General features: G+C 40.6%; 1 protein-coding gene and 1 pseudogene across 2 annotated transcripts; both read right to left on the reverse strand.

Annotated features, from left to right (window-relative positions):
- Positions 1-8,605: 8,605 nt before the first annotated feature.
- On the reverse strand, positions 8,606-10,727 carry TCEAL8 (transcription elongation factor A like 8). 2 transcript variants are annotated; one of them, XM_036271309.1, is made up of 3 exons: positions 10,649-10,721; positions 10,183-10,251; positions 8,606-9,582 (listed from the first exon to the last, which is right to left on the reverse strand). In XM_036271309.1, the coding sequence occupies exon 3, from the start codon at positions 9,542-9,544 to the stop codon at positions 9,191-9,193; it is 354 nt and encodes a 117-aa protein (XP_036127202.1). In that variant the 5' UTR covers positions 9,545-9,582; positions 10,183-10,251; positions 10,649-10,721; the 3' UTR covers positions 8,606-9,190. The 2 variants fall into 2 exon arrangements, with proteins under 2 accessions (XP_036127202.1, XP_036127203.1); XM_036271310.1 differs by lacking the exon at positions 10,183-10,251 and having other exon boundaries at positions 10,649-10,727.
- Positions 10,728-14,433: 3,706 nt separating this feature from the next.
- Positions 14,434-15,197, reverse strand: LOC118636166 (annotated as a pseudogene).
- Positions 15,198-15,835: the final 638 nt, after the last annotated feature.

Below are 15,835 nucleotides of genomic sequence, written 5' to 3' on the forward strand. Positions count from 1 at the left end.
TTTACAGCTTGACTGTCCTGGCCTCCAAGTTGTGGGCTGGGCCTGTAGTGTATAGGGGCGTTCACACAGGAAGAAACACCCCTTTTCTCTTGAGCTGTAGAACCACATGCTTTTCAAGCTCCCTTTACCTGGGATCTCTTGTGCCTCTGGGCTGTTGCAGATATCACAAGCACTGTGCCAGGCACACAAACGACTAAAGTCACTGTAGAACCACCCAAACAGTCTGGGGCACATCTAAGTCTCTTCTGGGAGTTTGAGCAAAGTAGGAGATGGATAAGAGAGGTCTTGTTTGAGCTCTATCTTCATTTTCATCCCAATTGTTTTGAGAGATACTTCACTGGACTCTGAGAAAATGGTCAGCCCCTTCTGCTTTAACTCCAAGTTACCTGGTCAGGTCCAGTTCAGGCAACTGCTTGGCCAAAGACTCTCCCAACCAATGTTCCCTGTTAGAAATCTAAGGAGCTTTATCTCCTCCCCTACAAAAAGTTCCCCAAAAGATAAAAGAAAAGGGAGGGAAAGAAAAAGTATTCTGACCTATAATATGGACAGTTATTGTCCTCCAGTAAGTATGTCCAAGACAGCCCACCATCACCTAGGAGGGTCTGCTGCCTCCTGCAGGTTAGGGCAGAGAAACAAAAGTCAGACCACCTTAGAGACGAGTGTGTTTGGGGTGAGTCCTTTCTCATTCTGCCTTAGTGCCACCCCTTAGAGCACCAGGGTTGGGGGGGGTGGATTCATCCTGTATGTAAAACTGCCAGAGTGAGCCCCTGGACCCTCATTTCATTCCAGCCAGAATCCAGCCTGACCAGCAACCATCAGTCTACATACCTTTGAAGACTGGTCGAAACTAAAAGATCCCCTAAAATGGTATCACACAGTAAAAAGGGAGCACAGGGCTGGCTCACTGTTGTGTGAGCTGATTGCAAAATATGTGAACTTGGATATATTTTATTGACATTGGGAAAAGTGAATGCATAGCCAAACACGGTATACTATCCAAAAAAAAAAGCATCTTATATTTCATTCCCTCCCTTGGCTTTTTATCTTGACTTTTTTGTTGTTGTTACAGGGAATCTTAAATTTTATGTATAAATCTATCAATCTTTTTCTTTAAAAGTTTATACTTAAAAAATAAATGCTGTTCAGATTACAAAATGTCAGCAGAGTGAATGGAAGCTACACAGACCGTCTCCCAGGACCAAACTGGAATTACAATGAAAATAAAGATAAATCGGTGGGGAAAAGCAACAGAAAAGCAGCCTGCAAGTAATATATAACCAGGGACACTGACTCAATCCTGGTAGGATTGCGGAGGCACAAGAGGGGGGCTGGGAGCCCACAGACAGCAGTGGCCTTAGCTGTGAGCAGCACCCTCGGGTTAAACTCCCAAGCAGCACCATAGCTGAGAGCTGGGATAGACGCTAAAATAGCCACAGCCACTCACCTTAGGCTCTGGCAGAGGGAGGGCAGATTGGACTGGAACTGTGTGGGGATACTCGGGATTTGGAAAGCGCTCAGAGTTTTACTGAGTTGCAGCCATGCAAGACAGTGGCCAACTTACTCCTTCCCAGGGCTCTGGGGAGAGGAAACAGTCCCTCCCTCGGAGATTCAACCCCACCTAGGTGGGCCATTAAAATGCAAATTGAGGCTCTTTAACAACCAGCATCTGCCCCACCCTGGGGAAATACCCTTACACTGAGCACCTAAGGGGGTTTTTCTTTCAACTGAGAACCAAAGGCTCTTCAAGTAACTACTACTGATAGCATCCAGGCAAAAAGCTAGGGGATAACTGAACGATTCCGGGGCTAGCAACCCTAACCAGGAAAGTAAGACTTAACAGTGGTGTTTAACGTGGATCCTCCCTCACTCATCCAAACCCAGGAGAGGGAGCCACAAACAGCAGAACACCAACACACAAAGGTAAAATCTGGAAGGCTCCATAGCACACTGTAATTGCCAAAATGGTTTAACGAAGAAACAAAAGCCAAATGAAAGAACAAGAGACCTCTACTGAAGACGAGATAAATGAGGTGCAGTTAAGCAAGTTAACAGAACTAGAATTCAGAGCCATGATCTTGAGGAAGCTCAACAGAATGAGTAAGGATGTCAACACCATGAGTAAAGACATAGAAATGTTGAAAATCAACCAATTGGAAATTAAAAATAACCAAGAAGAAATCAAGAATGACATATCAGAAATAAAGAACACATTGGAAGTTCTAAACAGCAGAGTAGAGGAAGCTGAGGACAAGATCAGTGAATTAGAAGGCAGGGTAAAAAAAAAAATCAGCCAATCAAAATACCAAAAGGAAAAAACAATTAAAAAACAGGAAGACAGCTTAAGAGAACTGTGGGACAACTGGAAACGGAATAATATTAACATCTTAGGAGTCCCCGAAGAAGAAAATGAGCAAGGTTTAGAGAATATATTTGAAAAAATAGTGACAGACAACTCCTTAATTTGGTAAAGGAAGAAGGCATTCAAGTTCAAGAAGCACAGAGAGCCCCTAGTAAGAAGAACCCAAATAGGCACACACCAACATACATAGTAGTTAAAATGCCAAAAACTAAAGACAAAGAGAGAATCCGAAAAGCAGCAAGAGATAAGCAACAGGTTATCTACAAAGGAACCCCCATAAAGCTCTCAGGTGACTTCTCAACAGAAACACTACAGGCCAAAAGGGAATGGCATGAAGCAATCAAAGTCATGAAAAACAAGGTTATGAATCCAAAACTACTCCACCCAGTAAGGCTATCATTCAAAATAGAAGGTCAAATAAAAAGCTTTCCAGACCAAAAAAAAAAAAAAAAAAAAGGGCTAAGGGAATACATTAGCACCAAACCAGCACTGCAAGAAAAGGTAAAAGGACTGCTGTAATTAGTAGAAAAAATAGGAAGAAAAATAGAACCACACGAAACAAAAATGGCAATAAATAAGTACATATCAATAATCACCTTAAATGTAATTGGATTGAATGCTCCGATAAAAAGACACAGAGTAGCTGATTAGATAAGAATGCATGACTCATCTATATGTTGTTTACAAGAGACGCACCTCACAACAAAAGACTCACATAGGTTGAAAGTGAAAGGATGGAAAAAAATCATCCAAGCAAACAGAAAAAAAAAAAAAAAAAAAGCTGGGGTAGCAATACTCATATCTAATAAAATAGATTTCAAAATGAAGGCCATAACTAGAAACAAAGAAGGCCACTACATAATATTGAAAGAATCTATCCAACAGGACGATATAACCTTGATAAACATATATGCACCCAATATAGGAGCAACAACACATATTAAAAATCTTCTGGAGTACTTCAAAGGAGAAATCGACACCAATACAATCATAGCAGGGGACTTCAACATCCCAGTGACATCACTGGATACATCCTCTAGACATAAAAATTAACAAGGAAACAGAAACTCTAAATGAAGCACTAGACCAAATGGATTTAATAGATATTTGCAGAGAATTACACTCAAAAACTGCAGAATTCACATTCTTCTCAAGTGCACACGGGACATTCTCAAAGATGAACCACATGATAGGACACAAACTAAGTCTCTACAAGTTCAAGAAGATTGAAATCATATCAAGCATCTTCTCAGATCACAATGCCATGAAACTAGATCTCAATTGCAACAAAAACATGCAAAGACATTTGAATACATAAAGGTTAAATAGCATGTTATTAAACAATGAATGGGTTACTGAGGAGATCAAGGAAGAAATTTAAAACTTCCTGGAAACCAATGAAAATGAACATACAACAACACAAAATCTATGGGATGCAGCAAAAGCAGTTCTGAGAGGGAAGTTCATAGCACTAAAGGCCTACCTCAAGAAATAAGAAAAATTTCTAATATACTACCTAACCTCACAACTTAAAGAACTAGAAAGAAAACAAAAAGAAAACTCCAGAGCAAGTATAAGGAAGAAAATAGTAAAGATCAGAGCAGAAATAAATGACATGGAGACCAAAAAAAAAAAAAAAAACAATTCAAAGGATCAACGAAACACAGAGCTGGTTTTTCGAAAAGATAAACAAGATTGATGGACCCTTAGATAGACTCACCAAAAAACAAAGAGAGAGCATTCAAATACACAAAATCAGAAATGAAAGAGAAGTAACAACTGACACCACAGATATACAAAAGATCATTAACAACTACTATGAACAATTATATGGCAACAAATTCAATAATCTAAGCGAAATGGACGAATTTTTAGAAACACTTAGTGTTTCAAAACTGGACCGGGAAGAGACAGAAAACTTGAACAAACCAATAACAACTAAGGGAATTGAAGATGTAATCAAGACTCTCCCAGCACACAAAAGCCCAGGCCCGGATGGCTTCACAGGAGAATTTTACCGAACATTCAAAAAAAGAACTAACACCCATTCTCCTCAAACTATTTCAAAAAGTTCAAGAAAAAGGAAGACTTCCAAACTTGTTTTATTAAGCCAGCATAATTCTAATTCCAAAACCAGAAAAAGACACTACAAAGAAAGAACACTACAGGCCAGTATCTCTGATGAACATAGATGCCAAAATCCTGAACAAAATACTAGCAAATCGGATCCAGCAATACATCAAAAAAATTATTCACCATGACCAAGTGGGATTAATCCCAGGGATGCAAGGATGGTACAATATTCACAAATCAATAAATTTGATACACCACATTAACAAAATCAAAGATAAAAACCACATGATCATATCAATAGATGCTGAAAAAGCATTCGACAAAATCCAGCACCCATTTCTGATAATAACACTCAGCAATCTGGAAATAAAGGGATCATATCTCAACATAATAAAGGCCATATATGAAAGACCTACAGCCAACATCATACTCAATGGGCAGAAACTAAAAGCATGTCCCTTGAGAACAGGAACAAGATAGGGATGCCCACTTTTGCCACTTTTATTTAACATAGTACTGGCAGTCTTAGCCACAGCAATCAGAGAGGAAGAAAAAATAAAAGGGATCCAAATTGGAAAGAAGGAAGTGAAACTGTCATTATTTGCAGATGACATGATATTATACATAGAAAACCCTAAAGACTCCATCAAAAATCTACTAAACTTAATAAATGAATTTGGCAAAGTAGCAAGATACAAAATTAATGTCAATAAATCGATGGCATTCTTATACATCAATGATGAACTCACAGAAAGAGAAACTAAAAAAAAATCCCATTTACCATCGTGGCAAAAAAATTAAGACACCTAGGAATAAACTTAACCAAAGAAAGAAAGGACCTATTTGCAAAAAACAACAGGTCATTAAAAAAATAAATAGAGGAAGATATAAAAAAGTGGAAGCACATACCTTGTTTATGGATTGGAAGAAATAACATCATTAAAATATCCATATTACCCAAAGCCATCTATAGATTCAATGCAATTCTCATCAAAATACCAACGACATATTTCACAGAACTAGAACAAGTACTTCAAAAGTTCATATGGAACCAAAAAAAACCCCGAATAGCCACAGCAATCTTGAAAAAGGAGGACAAAGTAGGTGGGATCACAATACCAGATATCAGGTTATACTACAAAGCCACTGTAATTAAAATAGCCTGGTACTGGCACAAGAACAGGCATATAGACCAGTGGAACAGAACAGAGAACCCAGAAATGGACCCAAGGCAATATGCTCAATTAATATTTGACAAAGGTGGCAAGAGCATACAGTGGAGTAAAGACAGCCTCTTTAATAAATAGTGTTGGGAAAATTGGACAGCTACATGCAAAATAATGAAACTAGAGCATCAACTTACACCACACACAAAAATAAACTCAAAATGGATAAAAGACTTAAATGTGACTCATGAATCCATAAAAATCCTAGAAGAAAATGTAGGCAACAAAATTTTGGACATCATACACAGCAGAATTTTCACTGATACATCACCTAAGGCAACAGAAAGAAAGAAAAAATGAATGCATGGAACTACATCAAACCCAAAAGCTTCTGCACAGCAAAAGAAACAACCATCAAAATGGAAAGGCAACCCACTGCATGGGAGAGCATCATTGCCAATAATACATCAGATAAGGGGTTAATTTCCAAAATATATAGGGTGCTGATACAACTCAACAAAAGGAAGACAAAGAACCCAATTATAAAATGGGCAGAGGAGCTGAATAGACACCTCTCCAAACAGGACAAACAAATGCTCAAGAGACGTATGAAGAAATGCTCAACATCACTAATCATCAGAGAGATGCAAATTAAAACAACAATGAGGTATCACCTCACACCTGTCAGAATGGCCGCCATCAACAAATCATCAAACAACAAGTGTTGGCGAGGGTGTGGAGAAAGGGGACTCTAGTACACTGCTGGTGGGAATGCAGACTGGTGCAGCCACTATGGAAAACAATATGGTGTTACCTCAAAAATTGAATTTCCATTTGACCCAGTGGTCCCTCTTCTAGGAATATACCCTAAGAAGCCTGAAACACCAATCAGAAAGAATATATGTACCCCCATGTTTATAGCAGCACTATTTACAATAGTTAAGATCTGGAAACAGCCCAAGTGTCCCTCAGTAGACAAATGGATAAAAAAGCGGTGGTACATATACACAATGGAGTACTATGCAGCTGTATGAAAGAAAGGTCTCTGATCCTTTGAGATGACATGGAGGGACCTGTAAAGTATTATCCTAAGCGAAACAAGCCAAGCAGAGAAAGACAAATACCACATTATCTCACTCATTTGTGGAATATAATGAACATAACACTCTGAGTAATAGGGTAGACCCAGAGATGTGGAAACAGGGTAAGGCCTGACAACCCTCAGAAAAGGGAGTGTTGGGGGGGGGGAGATAAACCACAGAACTTATATGCATAACCAATGGACATGGAGGACAAAGCAGGGGACGGGTTGGGGGGGATGGGGAGGAGGGTGTCAATGGGGTAAAAAAGGAAAAACATCTGTAACAAAAATACAATTAAAAAATGTTGTTATGGAATTCTGCTTCATGAATTTCAATAAACATTCACCAACATTTACTTCTAATTATTTTATGGTTTGTATTTGTAATACTGGAAAGCATACAGTATGTATCAGTTGTCCTCCTGCTTCAGTATGTATCATAATCACTTGGAGAAACTTATGAACTGCTATTTCTACAGCCCACCTTTAGTCAGTGAGTAGGTCTCAGAAATCAGTAATTTAAAGATGTTCTGCAGGTGAGTCTGATGCAGGTGATTATGCAAGACTTTGATAAAACATTTGGCATGCAACACATTCTATGCATGGTTTCTTTTGGGAATTGCTTGTCACAATACTAGAGAAATAAAAAGATTTGTATAAGATTATTGAGTCAGGTGCAGAATTTGGATAAACCTACTGGTTCCTTTGTAATGACCAATCAAGAAATCAATTAAAGCCCTGGCTGGTGTGGCTCAGTTGGTTGGTTGGAGCATCGACCCATGCACGGGAGAGTCACGGGTTCGATTCCAAAGGCAGGGAATATACGCAGGTTGCAGGTTCCATCCCCCTTCAGGGCACATACAGGAGGCAACCAATTCATGTTTCCCTCTCACATGGGTTTTTTTTCTCTCTCTCTCCCTCCCTCCCTCCCTCCCTCTCCCTTCCTCTAAGAAAAGAGGATTAAAAAAGAAAGTAATTAAATAATAAAACATGGTGTCACTTATACACAAGTATGTAGGAATATCAAGAGAAAAAGGTCTTTGTTTTATTTGTAAGGGAAGTATAATCCCTAATATTTACATAGTAGCAATTTGACTTCAAGTGCATTTATAAAGTTCTTACTGCCTTTGCAAGATTTTTTTTTTAACATTCCAACTGGGGATGGGATGGGGTAGAGACTATTCCCTTAGATCTCTTTTCTGTATCGCCTGGTGCAATTTTGTATATTCTAAGTCTTGTGAACCAGGAAGGCAAGCAGGTCCACCAGGAGCCTTTAGGGACAGGTGATCTCACAAGAAAGACAAAATCTTAGTCCTAAAACCTGGAGCATCAACTCTGACTACAGCATTTTTCACTCAACCTTGTATCCCGTCCAACTCCCCAAATGGACTCATCATGTCTGACTCCTATGGAGAGGAGGGGTTCTGGGATAGAAAACAGAAGGGGCTGTTTTGCTAAGAACTCTGCAAAACATTGTGACCCAAGCAATTCTGAAACAATCCCCACCTGTGTTGTCACTGTAAAGCAGAGAGAGGCTTCAGAAAACAGAGTGGGAGTTCAACCCACTGGGGACTCCAGGTAACTCAGTGAGGATTGGTGCTCAACTGCAGTGCCCCATCAGCAGTGGAGCCAGCAGAGAGCAAAGGACCCAAGGGAGGACACAGGGGTGGAGCTCACCAGCAGAGGACTGCCATAGAAGCCCCACTTCCCTGTCTAATGGACTTGTTCCAGAGTACAGGTTGAGTCATGCCAGGGCCCTCCCTCAAATAACTATGTTCTGTAGTGGGTTGGAGTTCTGTATGCACAGGTGGGAACATGAGCCCACCAATCACAGCTGAGTCCCCTCCTTTCTTCCCCATACCTGCCTTGTGAAGCAAATGTTTTCCCCTTGAAAAGACCAGGTCTTAAGCAAGTGTGTCTGTAATAATTGCCAGTTTTATTCCTCTGGCTAAGAGATCCAGAGGTGATTTGAGGTTTACACTTTATTATTTCATCAAGAGTTTAAGTGCCCCCATTGCCCTTATAAGCTGGTTGCAAATTATTTGATTCTCTTACTTATTAAAAAATTTTAATTCTGTTGGTGACACAAGTTCATTAAAAAATACATATAAGCAAAAAGAAAACTCACACCACACAGAAATAAGCACAGTTAAGTTTTTGATGTATGTATGTATGTATGTATACACGCACGCACGCACGCACTCACACAATTTGGGATTTTTATCCTACATATGTGAGGTGATACTAAATATGCTGCTTTGTAACTTACGTTACTTTACAATATAGAATTAACATATTTTCATGCATTTATGTGAAACTTCCCAATTGAAAAAGACCTGGAGAATGGGTCGAAATACAAAATCCAATAAAATGCTGGTTAACAAGGAAACTATCTAAAACAAAATTCCACCAGATGATTAAAAATAAAACGAAGGTAAAAGATACGTCAGAAAATGCAAACAGAAAGAAAGCAGGGGCCAGATTTTGCTATCGGATTAAAAAAAATAGAATTCAAGGCCTAAAGCACACAGGATAAGGTCGTCTGCGTGAATGTCTTTGCTTCCAATGCATCATCACAAACTTGTTTCTTACTCTTCTTATTTCTTCCCTAAGCCTTTCCAACTCATCTACTCCTCTTAGCATCTCCTCAGGGTCCAAATGCCTAACGGGAGTGTCCTCTTTAAATCCCTGAACAGGTTGAGTCAGCCCGCTTCTAAGGTTTCCTTCTGCTTCCTGGCTTACACTGTCTTCCGAAGGCTGAGGATTTCCTTCTGCCTCCTGTGGTACATCTTCTGAAGGGTGGTCTTCCTCAGCTTTTGGCATGTTCTGTTGTTTCCTTTCATTTTCTTCACAAGACTTTTGCATGTTGAGTATTTTTCTATTATTTCCTTCTTGAATAAATCCTAGAAAACAAAGAAACAAAACAACTAGATGCCAGGCAAACAGGCAAACAGACCAGCAGCGAGAGTTTGGGTTCCCAGAGAGACTGGCCTTTTCTCATTCAGATCCCTAATTGTCAAAGTTTTCCAACTAGAGAAAGCTAGATTCTCAGGCTCAGAATTCCCCTGACTCCACCCCTTCCTCCACCTCCCTTCCCTCCCCCTCTCACTCCAGCTCCATCTTCTCTCCTCCTGCTCTAGCCCACCATTTCCCAGCAGGCCCTGCTACAGGCCCTGAAAAGCAGGCTGCACCGAAGCAATTAACTCCTCCCTCGCCACTGGTCTCCAACACTCCCGCCCTTTCGGGCTTTCCCAAGCCATCCCAACCTCCAGCCTCTCACCTGAGACCGGCCGGTCCAGTCTCTGGCCTCCCCTCCCCCATCCATGCTTCTCCAACCTTACCCCCTCCCCCGCCTCATTTCCGCTGCAGGCTCTGCAAAGGCCTCCACGGGCTTAATCCGGATGGGGAGAGGCTGCAGCGGCGACCGCGAAATGGGCTTTGGTGTCATCCACATTCCCATCCCCACCCCAAGGGACCTGAGGCAATTGCAACCTTACACTGACCTGCAGGGATCCAGGGGATTTTTCTCCTTCCCTCACTCGATTTGTGTCGCGCTCAAAAGACCAAAAGTCCTGCAGACCGACAGGAATGCTTGGTGAGCAGGCCAGTATCCGAACCATGGCCTTGTTCGTCTAAAGTTTCCCCATGTCCTCATCCTCTCTCCTTCTCAGGCAACCCCGCCCTCCCTCCCCGGTGCCCACCGGTTCCCTGCAGGCAGGGAATAAGAGACGCAAATTATTGCCAAATTGTTTCTATGTCTTGCGCCGGAGACCCTCAATTGGCTACACTTCTCCCTCTCCACTCCCCCCTCCCCACTTCCTCCCCACCAAACAGCCCACAAAATCCTGCACAGAAATGGGAGTTTGGCCAAACCGTAGTGTTGAGAAAGCAGTGCCGGCTTCGTTTGGGTTTTGTTCTCTGACTCCTAGACCTGAGGGTCCCCAGGGCAGCTCCCACCGTTGCACTTACCTGAAAGGATCCGGGGCACTTTTCTTCTCCAGCAATAGGGAGCTGCTACAGGGAAACAGGCCCCGGACTATAAGGACTTCTGCACACGTCGACTCCTGGTCACGTGAGGGTCGCGCGTCATCAATGAGCTGGAGTCCTTCATTACCCCTCCCTTTCAGCACCGCAGCCCGCCCCCTGCATTCCCTCCACTAGATGCTGTCAATCTTTTTTTTCCGTATTTGCCAATCAGAGACAATAAAACTGGTACTTCTCCCTGCAGCTTCTATTCGCCTTCCTCGGATTACCGGGGAAGATCAGCCTCTTGGGTTTAATCGACCATTTCTCCTTCTTTTGGGGGGAATCATTTCTTTCACTCTCTTGCATCCAATTCGCCCACCTCCCCTCCTCCCGCAACACCCTACCGTCCACCATTTCCCCTGTAGCCTTATTTAGCATTAAAATGGGAGAAGGTGGTAGATCCGGTGGGACGACTAGAAAAGAATCTAGGAATGAGGAGGTGGGATTTTTTTTAACTAGTTTTCTTGAATAGGTGTGTGTTTTGTTTAATGTTTTAAACAATCAGAATACTTTAAAAATATTTTAAAAGGAGATGCTACATAAGCAATATCTGATACATTACGGAGGACAAATTAGTTATATCAATTTTTAAGACTTTGGGAAAAATAGCTACAAATGGAATGACAGTTTTCACAACATATTGATGTGTTAGAAAAAAAAATTTAACTCTTACCGAAACAGCATCTTTAAAAACTCTCCCATATTACTCTGTGCAAAGAGTCCCAGTTTTCTCTAGTTAGCAAGTTTATATAAGTAATTTTAGACTTTTACTCCTTCTGGCTGAACTCAAATTATAAAGTGCTAGATGTCTGACCTTTCCATTGATGAGTGCTGGATGGTTCCACTCGGATTTCAAATGGAGGCTTCAGACAGACACTCTAGTGGATCCAGTGCCTTGTTAATCAATGAGTCCATAGAAAAGCCTACTTTATGCAGAGCTTTATTTTGGAAGACAAAGAAATATGTTGGAAAATAACTCTCATACATTCATGAAACATTCAGAGTATCCCACTATTTGGTGTGAGACTTATTAGCAAGTGGAATTCTCATTCTCATTGGCACTCTTGAGATATTCTGGTATTGTTCACTTTGTTCCATTAAAAATAGAGCTATCAACATGTGTAATTGTTATTATCAGAACACGGAGGGAACACCACTGCTGTAAACAAAACAAAACAAAACAAAAAAACGTTAAAAAAGGAAACAGATATCTTTGCAACCCAAATTCCACTGGTACTTGGAAGTGTGTTAATGCCTGGAATGGTAATCTAGCCAGTGAGGCCAGCTGCAAAGTCTTGGGAAGGAGGCAAAGAGGGATCTCTTGTCTAGGATGGTCACAGTGCAATATGGCAGCCAACAACAGAGTCCACTACCGGGGGAGGAAGGGTTGAAAAAAATAAATGTTTTTGCTGGCTTAATATTTTATATTGTATATTTAAACATGAAAAGTTATTCCACATTTGAAGGATATATTTTCTATTATTTGAGAAAGAGTTTTTAATGTAAGTTTAGATAATGAATTATAAAGATGTAGTATTAACTACGGTGATGAAATGCTTTCATTCGTTCAGATGTTACATCTAATAAGAGACAACTCTGGTATTTTTTTCAGAAGTACAATTATATTGCAAAATTAACCCTTTTTTGGGCGTATAGTTCTATGAAGTCTACCAATATATAGGTTTGTGTAACCACCACCACAGTTGGTGTACAGTTCAATTACCACACAAAAAAAACTCTCTCATGCTACCCCTTTATTGTCATATCTTACCCCTTCCCTGAACTCTGGCAACCACTAATCTAGTCCAAATTCCTGTAGTTTTGCCTTTTTCAGAATGACATATAAATAAAATCTACCGTATGTCACATTTAGAGAGAGGCTTCTCTCATTCAGCGTAATGCCCTCAGATTGATTTAAGCTGTTTCATGTATCAATAGTTCATTCTTTTCTTTTTGCTGAGTAATATTCTGTTATAGAGATGTTCCAATTTACATATCCATTTACCCACAGAAAGATATTTGGGTTGTTCCCAGTTTTGAGTAATTGTGAAAAGAGCTGCTATAAACATTTGTGTATAGGTTTAGGTCCTTATTGCTTCACGGAAGTAACCTCTTCTCTGACCTATCTGCCTTTAGCACCTCCTTCTCCCTTTCCAATTCACCTTGCATGTTACCATCAAATTAAACATCACTCTTCATTATTTTCAGCTTGTCATTCTTCCGCCCGAAGGCCCTGGATGGCAAACCTACCATGCACAAAGTAAACCCTACTTTCCTCATCCTGAAATTAAGCATTGGTCAGAATTGAGCCTCAGAACACGTCATCCATTTATCCGCTCCAGCCAAAAGGAACTCTCATTCACTCTACCCCAAGTATGCCTTATTCTTTCTCTTTGTCCTTGCATGACATTTTCTTCCTTTGGATTGCCTTTTTCTTCTTCCTAGACCCTAGTCCTGCTCATTCTTAGGGGGTCAGCCTTCATCACCCAGGTTCTGAAGCCACTGCAGCTGGAAATGATCTTTCCCTCCCCTGTTGACGCTGCACACAGTATCTGCGCCCCCCCCCCCCCCATATTGCCTTTAGCAAATGTTGCCTTGTGTGCTTTTCCCCTTTCCTGTACATTCTTCTGTGGAGTGGCAGGAAGTGGAGAGGGGAAGGTTATCTAACTAGGCAGATAGTCAGATGTGAATTGGGGATGGGGAGTGGAGGTTAAGCTCCAGCTTTAATGATGCTTGAGTGGCTCTTGTAATTTCAAATGGTGCATCACTCAGAAATGTCAGCATTTCAGAAAGAGCCATTTGCCAATTGGCTCAAAAATTGGCAAACATAAAACCTCCTTCCTGACAGCACAAAAATTGGAACAGAAGTTTCATTGTCTTCTACTCTGCTTATTCTGCTCACACGTAGTCAGCATAACCCCAAAACCATTTTTATGGAGCTATTGACAGAGGATTTTGACCCTGTTTTCCTAAATGGTCACAAGAGAGATACAAACCTTCACCTTCATCCTTGTCCCTGAACAATTTCAGTGCATCAATGTAACACTCAATTACTTTTGAAATTAAGTTCATCATAGTAGCTTTTAAATATAAATAGATTTTTGAAGAAAGTAGCAATATATTGAAACAAAACTATTTTTAAAAAGGAATGAAAAAGATGCACATGTTAATTTTAACAATGAAGACATGCGTCTGGAGGGTAGACACCCTGAGCCTCAGATTAATCAATGTCCTGTTTCTGTGCACCAAGAGGCACGAGAAATAGCTCCAAAACCCAAAGTCCTGCAGGTGGTGTGAAGGGAGGGAAAAGGAGGCAGCATTTTACCGTTCAGGAGCTCTTATATAAGACTTTGATATCCAGAATATTGTTTCCTATGTTCCCTTTAGATGTCACTTCCACAGTCTTGTGTTCTGAGGAGCTCATTCAGCAACTTCTACACATTTCTTTATTGCTGTTTCTTTCTTTCTTTCTTTCTTTCTTTCTTTCTTTCTTTCTTTCTTTCTTTCTTTCTTTTTTTTATATTTTGTTCAGATAGAGTGGGAGGGAGAGAGAGACAGAGAGAAACATTGACATGAAAAGGACACATCGAGTGATTTCCACGTACAGGACCCAACCAGGACCGGGGACAAACTGCAACTGAGGTAGGTGCCCTTAGCAGGAGCTGAACCCGGTCTCTCCAGACCACAGGCCAACGCTCTAACCACTGAGCCAAACTGGCCAGGGCTCTTTATTGCTGTTTCAAACTCATCCCATAGAAGAGCTTGAGATGCATATTCCTCTCTCTCACTTCTCTAGCATGTTCTGTATGTCCTGAAACATCCTTCCCAGCATGGCAAAACCTGCTCCAGATCCAAAGTTTTGGCTGCACAGTATGCAATCAAGCAGCCTCTATCTGAGATGATTTGCCCCTTCAGAGTGCAAGCAGACCTAATGCATTCCATCACTTTGCTAAAATGAAGGTAGTCCACTCATGTTCTAATGTGAGTGGTGCACACAGAGTCTGGGCTAATTTCCACTTAGAGTGCATCTGCTTCAGAAAGTAAACTATTCTACCATCCCCCAGCATGCATTCCCTGACATTTGGAAATTTGGCATGGGTAAGTTTCAAAAGTTTCACAAATGATTTAGAATAGCCATTGGCCACATCCAAGCAAATGAACTTAACTTGAAACGCACGTTCAATGATACTTTCATCTCTTCCAGAGAATTCTGCCCACTTCCTGAACTCATGGCTAAATGCTGTGCACATTGTGGATTGTTGTAGCAAAGATACCCAGTTATCCAGGGAATAATGCTTATGAACTGCTGTGAACCTGAAATGCTATGTTATAACCACTGCCATTTCAAATGTCCCCATTTGGTGTCAATGTTGCCCACTGTAATAGGAATCCCTGAGTTGGTCTGCTTAGACTTTTAATATGTGACAATATGCTCAAGATCCACCTCAGCTAGATTCTCAAGATTGCTTTGCCTAAGCCTTGAGGTCTGCATCTATGTAGAGCATATGCTGGGTTGGAAGTGGAGAGCACACTTCAACTATACTACAGCTTGGGCCAGGTAACTTTTTTTCCTGTGGCAGAAGCACAGCTGTTGGGAAGATTGCTAATGCTGTTGGACAGGTGTTTTTAAAAATTAAATTTATAATGGAAAGAAAGTCTTCACTGACCTCTTGATTCTACCTTAGTTGCCTATGCTACATTATCCTTAGACCCTATGTTTACCCAACCTAACCTTCCAACCTGTTGGCTTTCTACTTCGTATCCTTCACTTATCTGAAAGTGCTTTACCAATAGCAAAAACCTAATCTAGTTCAACTTTGTAACCAATCTAATGTTGAAACATCAAGTGGGTGGAAATAATTTAAATTTCCATTAATATGATAATGATTAAATGAATTATCCATAATATGTACATTGTGCATATACAAAAAAGAATGAAGTTATGCACATGAAATTATATTCAAGTTATATTTTTGAGTGAAGAAAATGGCAGAATAGTATTTAGGGAATACCATTCCACACACGTAGACATATATGTATATATGCATGCAATTTGTTTATTAAATAGTTCCAATTTTCTGGTATAAACGTGTACTGTTCTTATTTTTTGGTAATTGCTGTTAACTGTGT

Source organism: Molossus molossus, unplaced genomic scaffold (genome assembly GCF_014108415.1).
Source record: "Molossus molossus isolate mMolMol1 unplaced genomic scaffold, mMolMol1.p scaffold_m16_p_2, whole genome shotgun sequence".
Lineage (NCBI taxonomy): Eukaryota > Metazoa > Chordata > Mammalia > Chiroptera > Molossidae > Molossus > Molossus molossus.

Coding starts and splice junctions, on each gene's coding strand:
- TCEAL8 (XM_036271310.1), bottom strand. CDS start 9,544: ATGCAAAAGTCTTGTGAAGAAAATGAAAGGAAACAACAGAACATGCCA.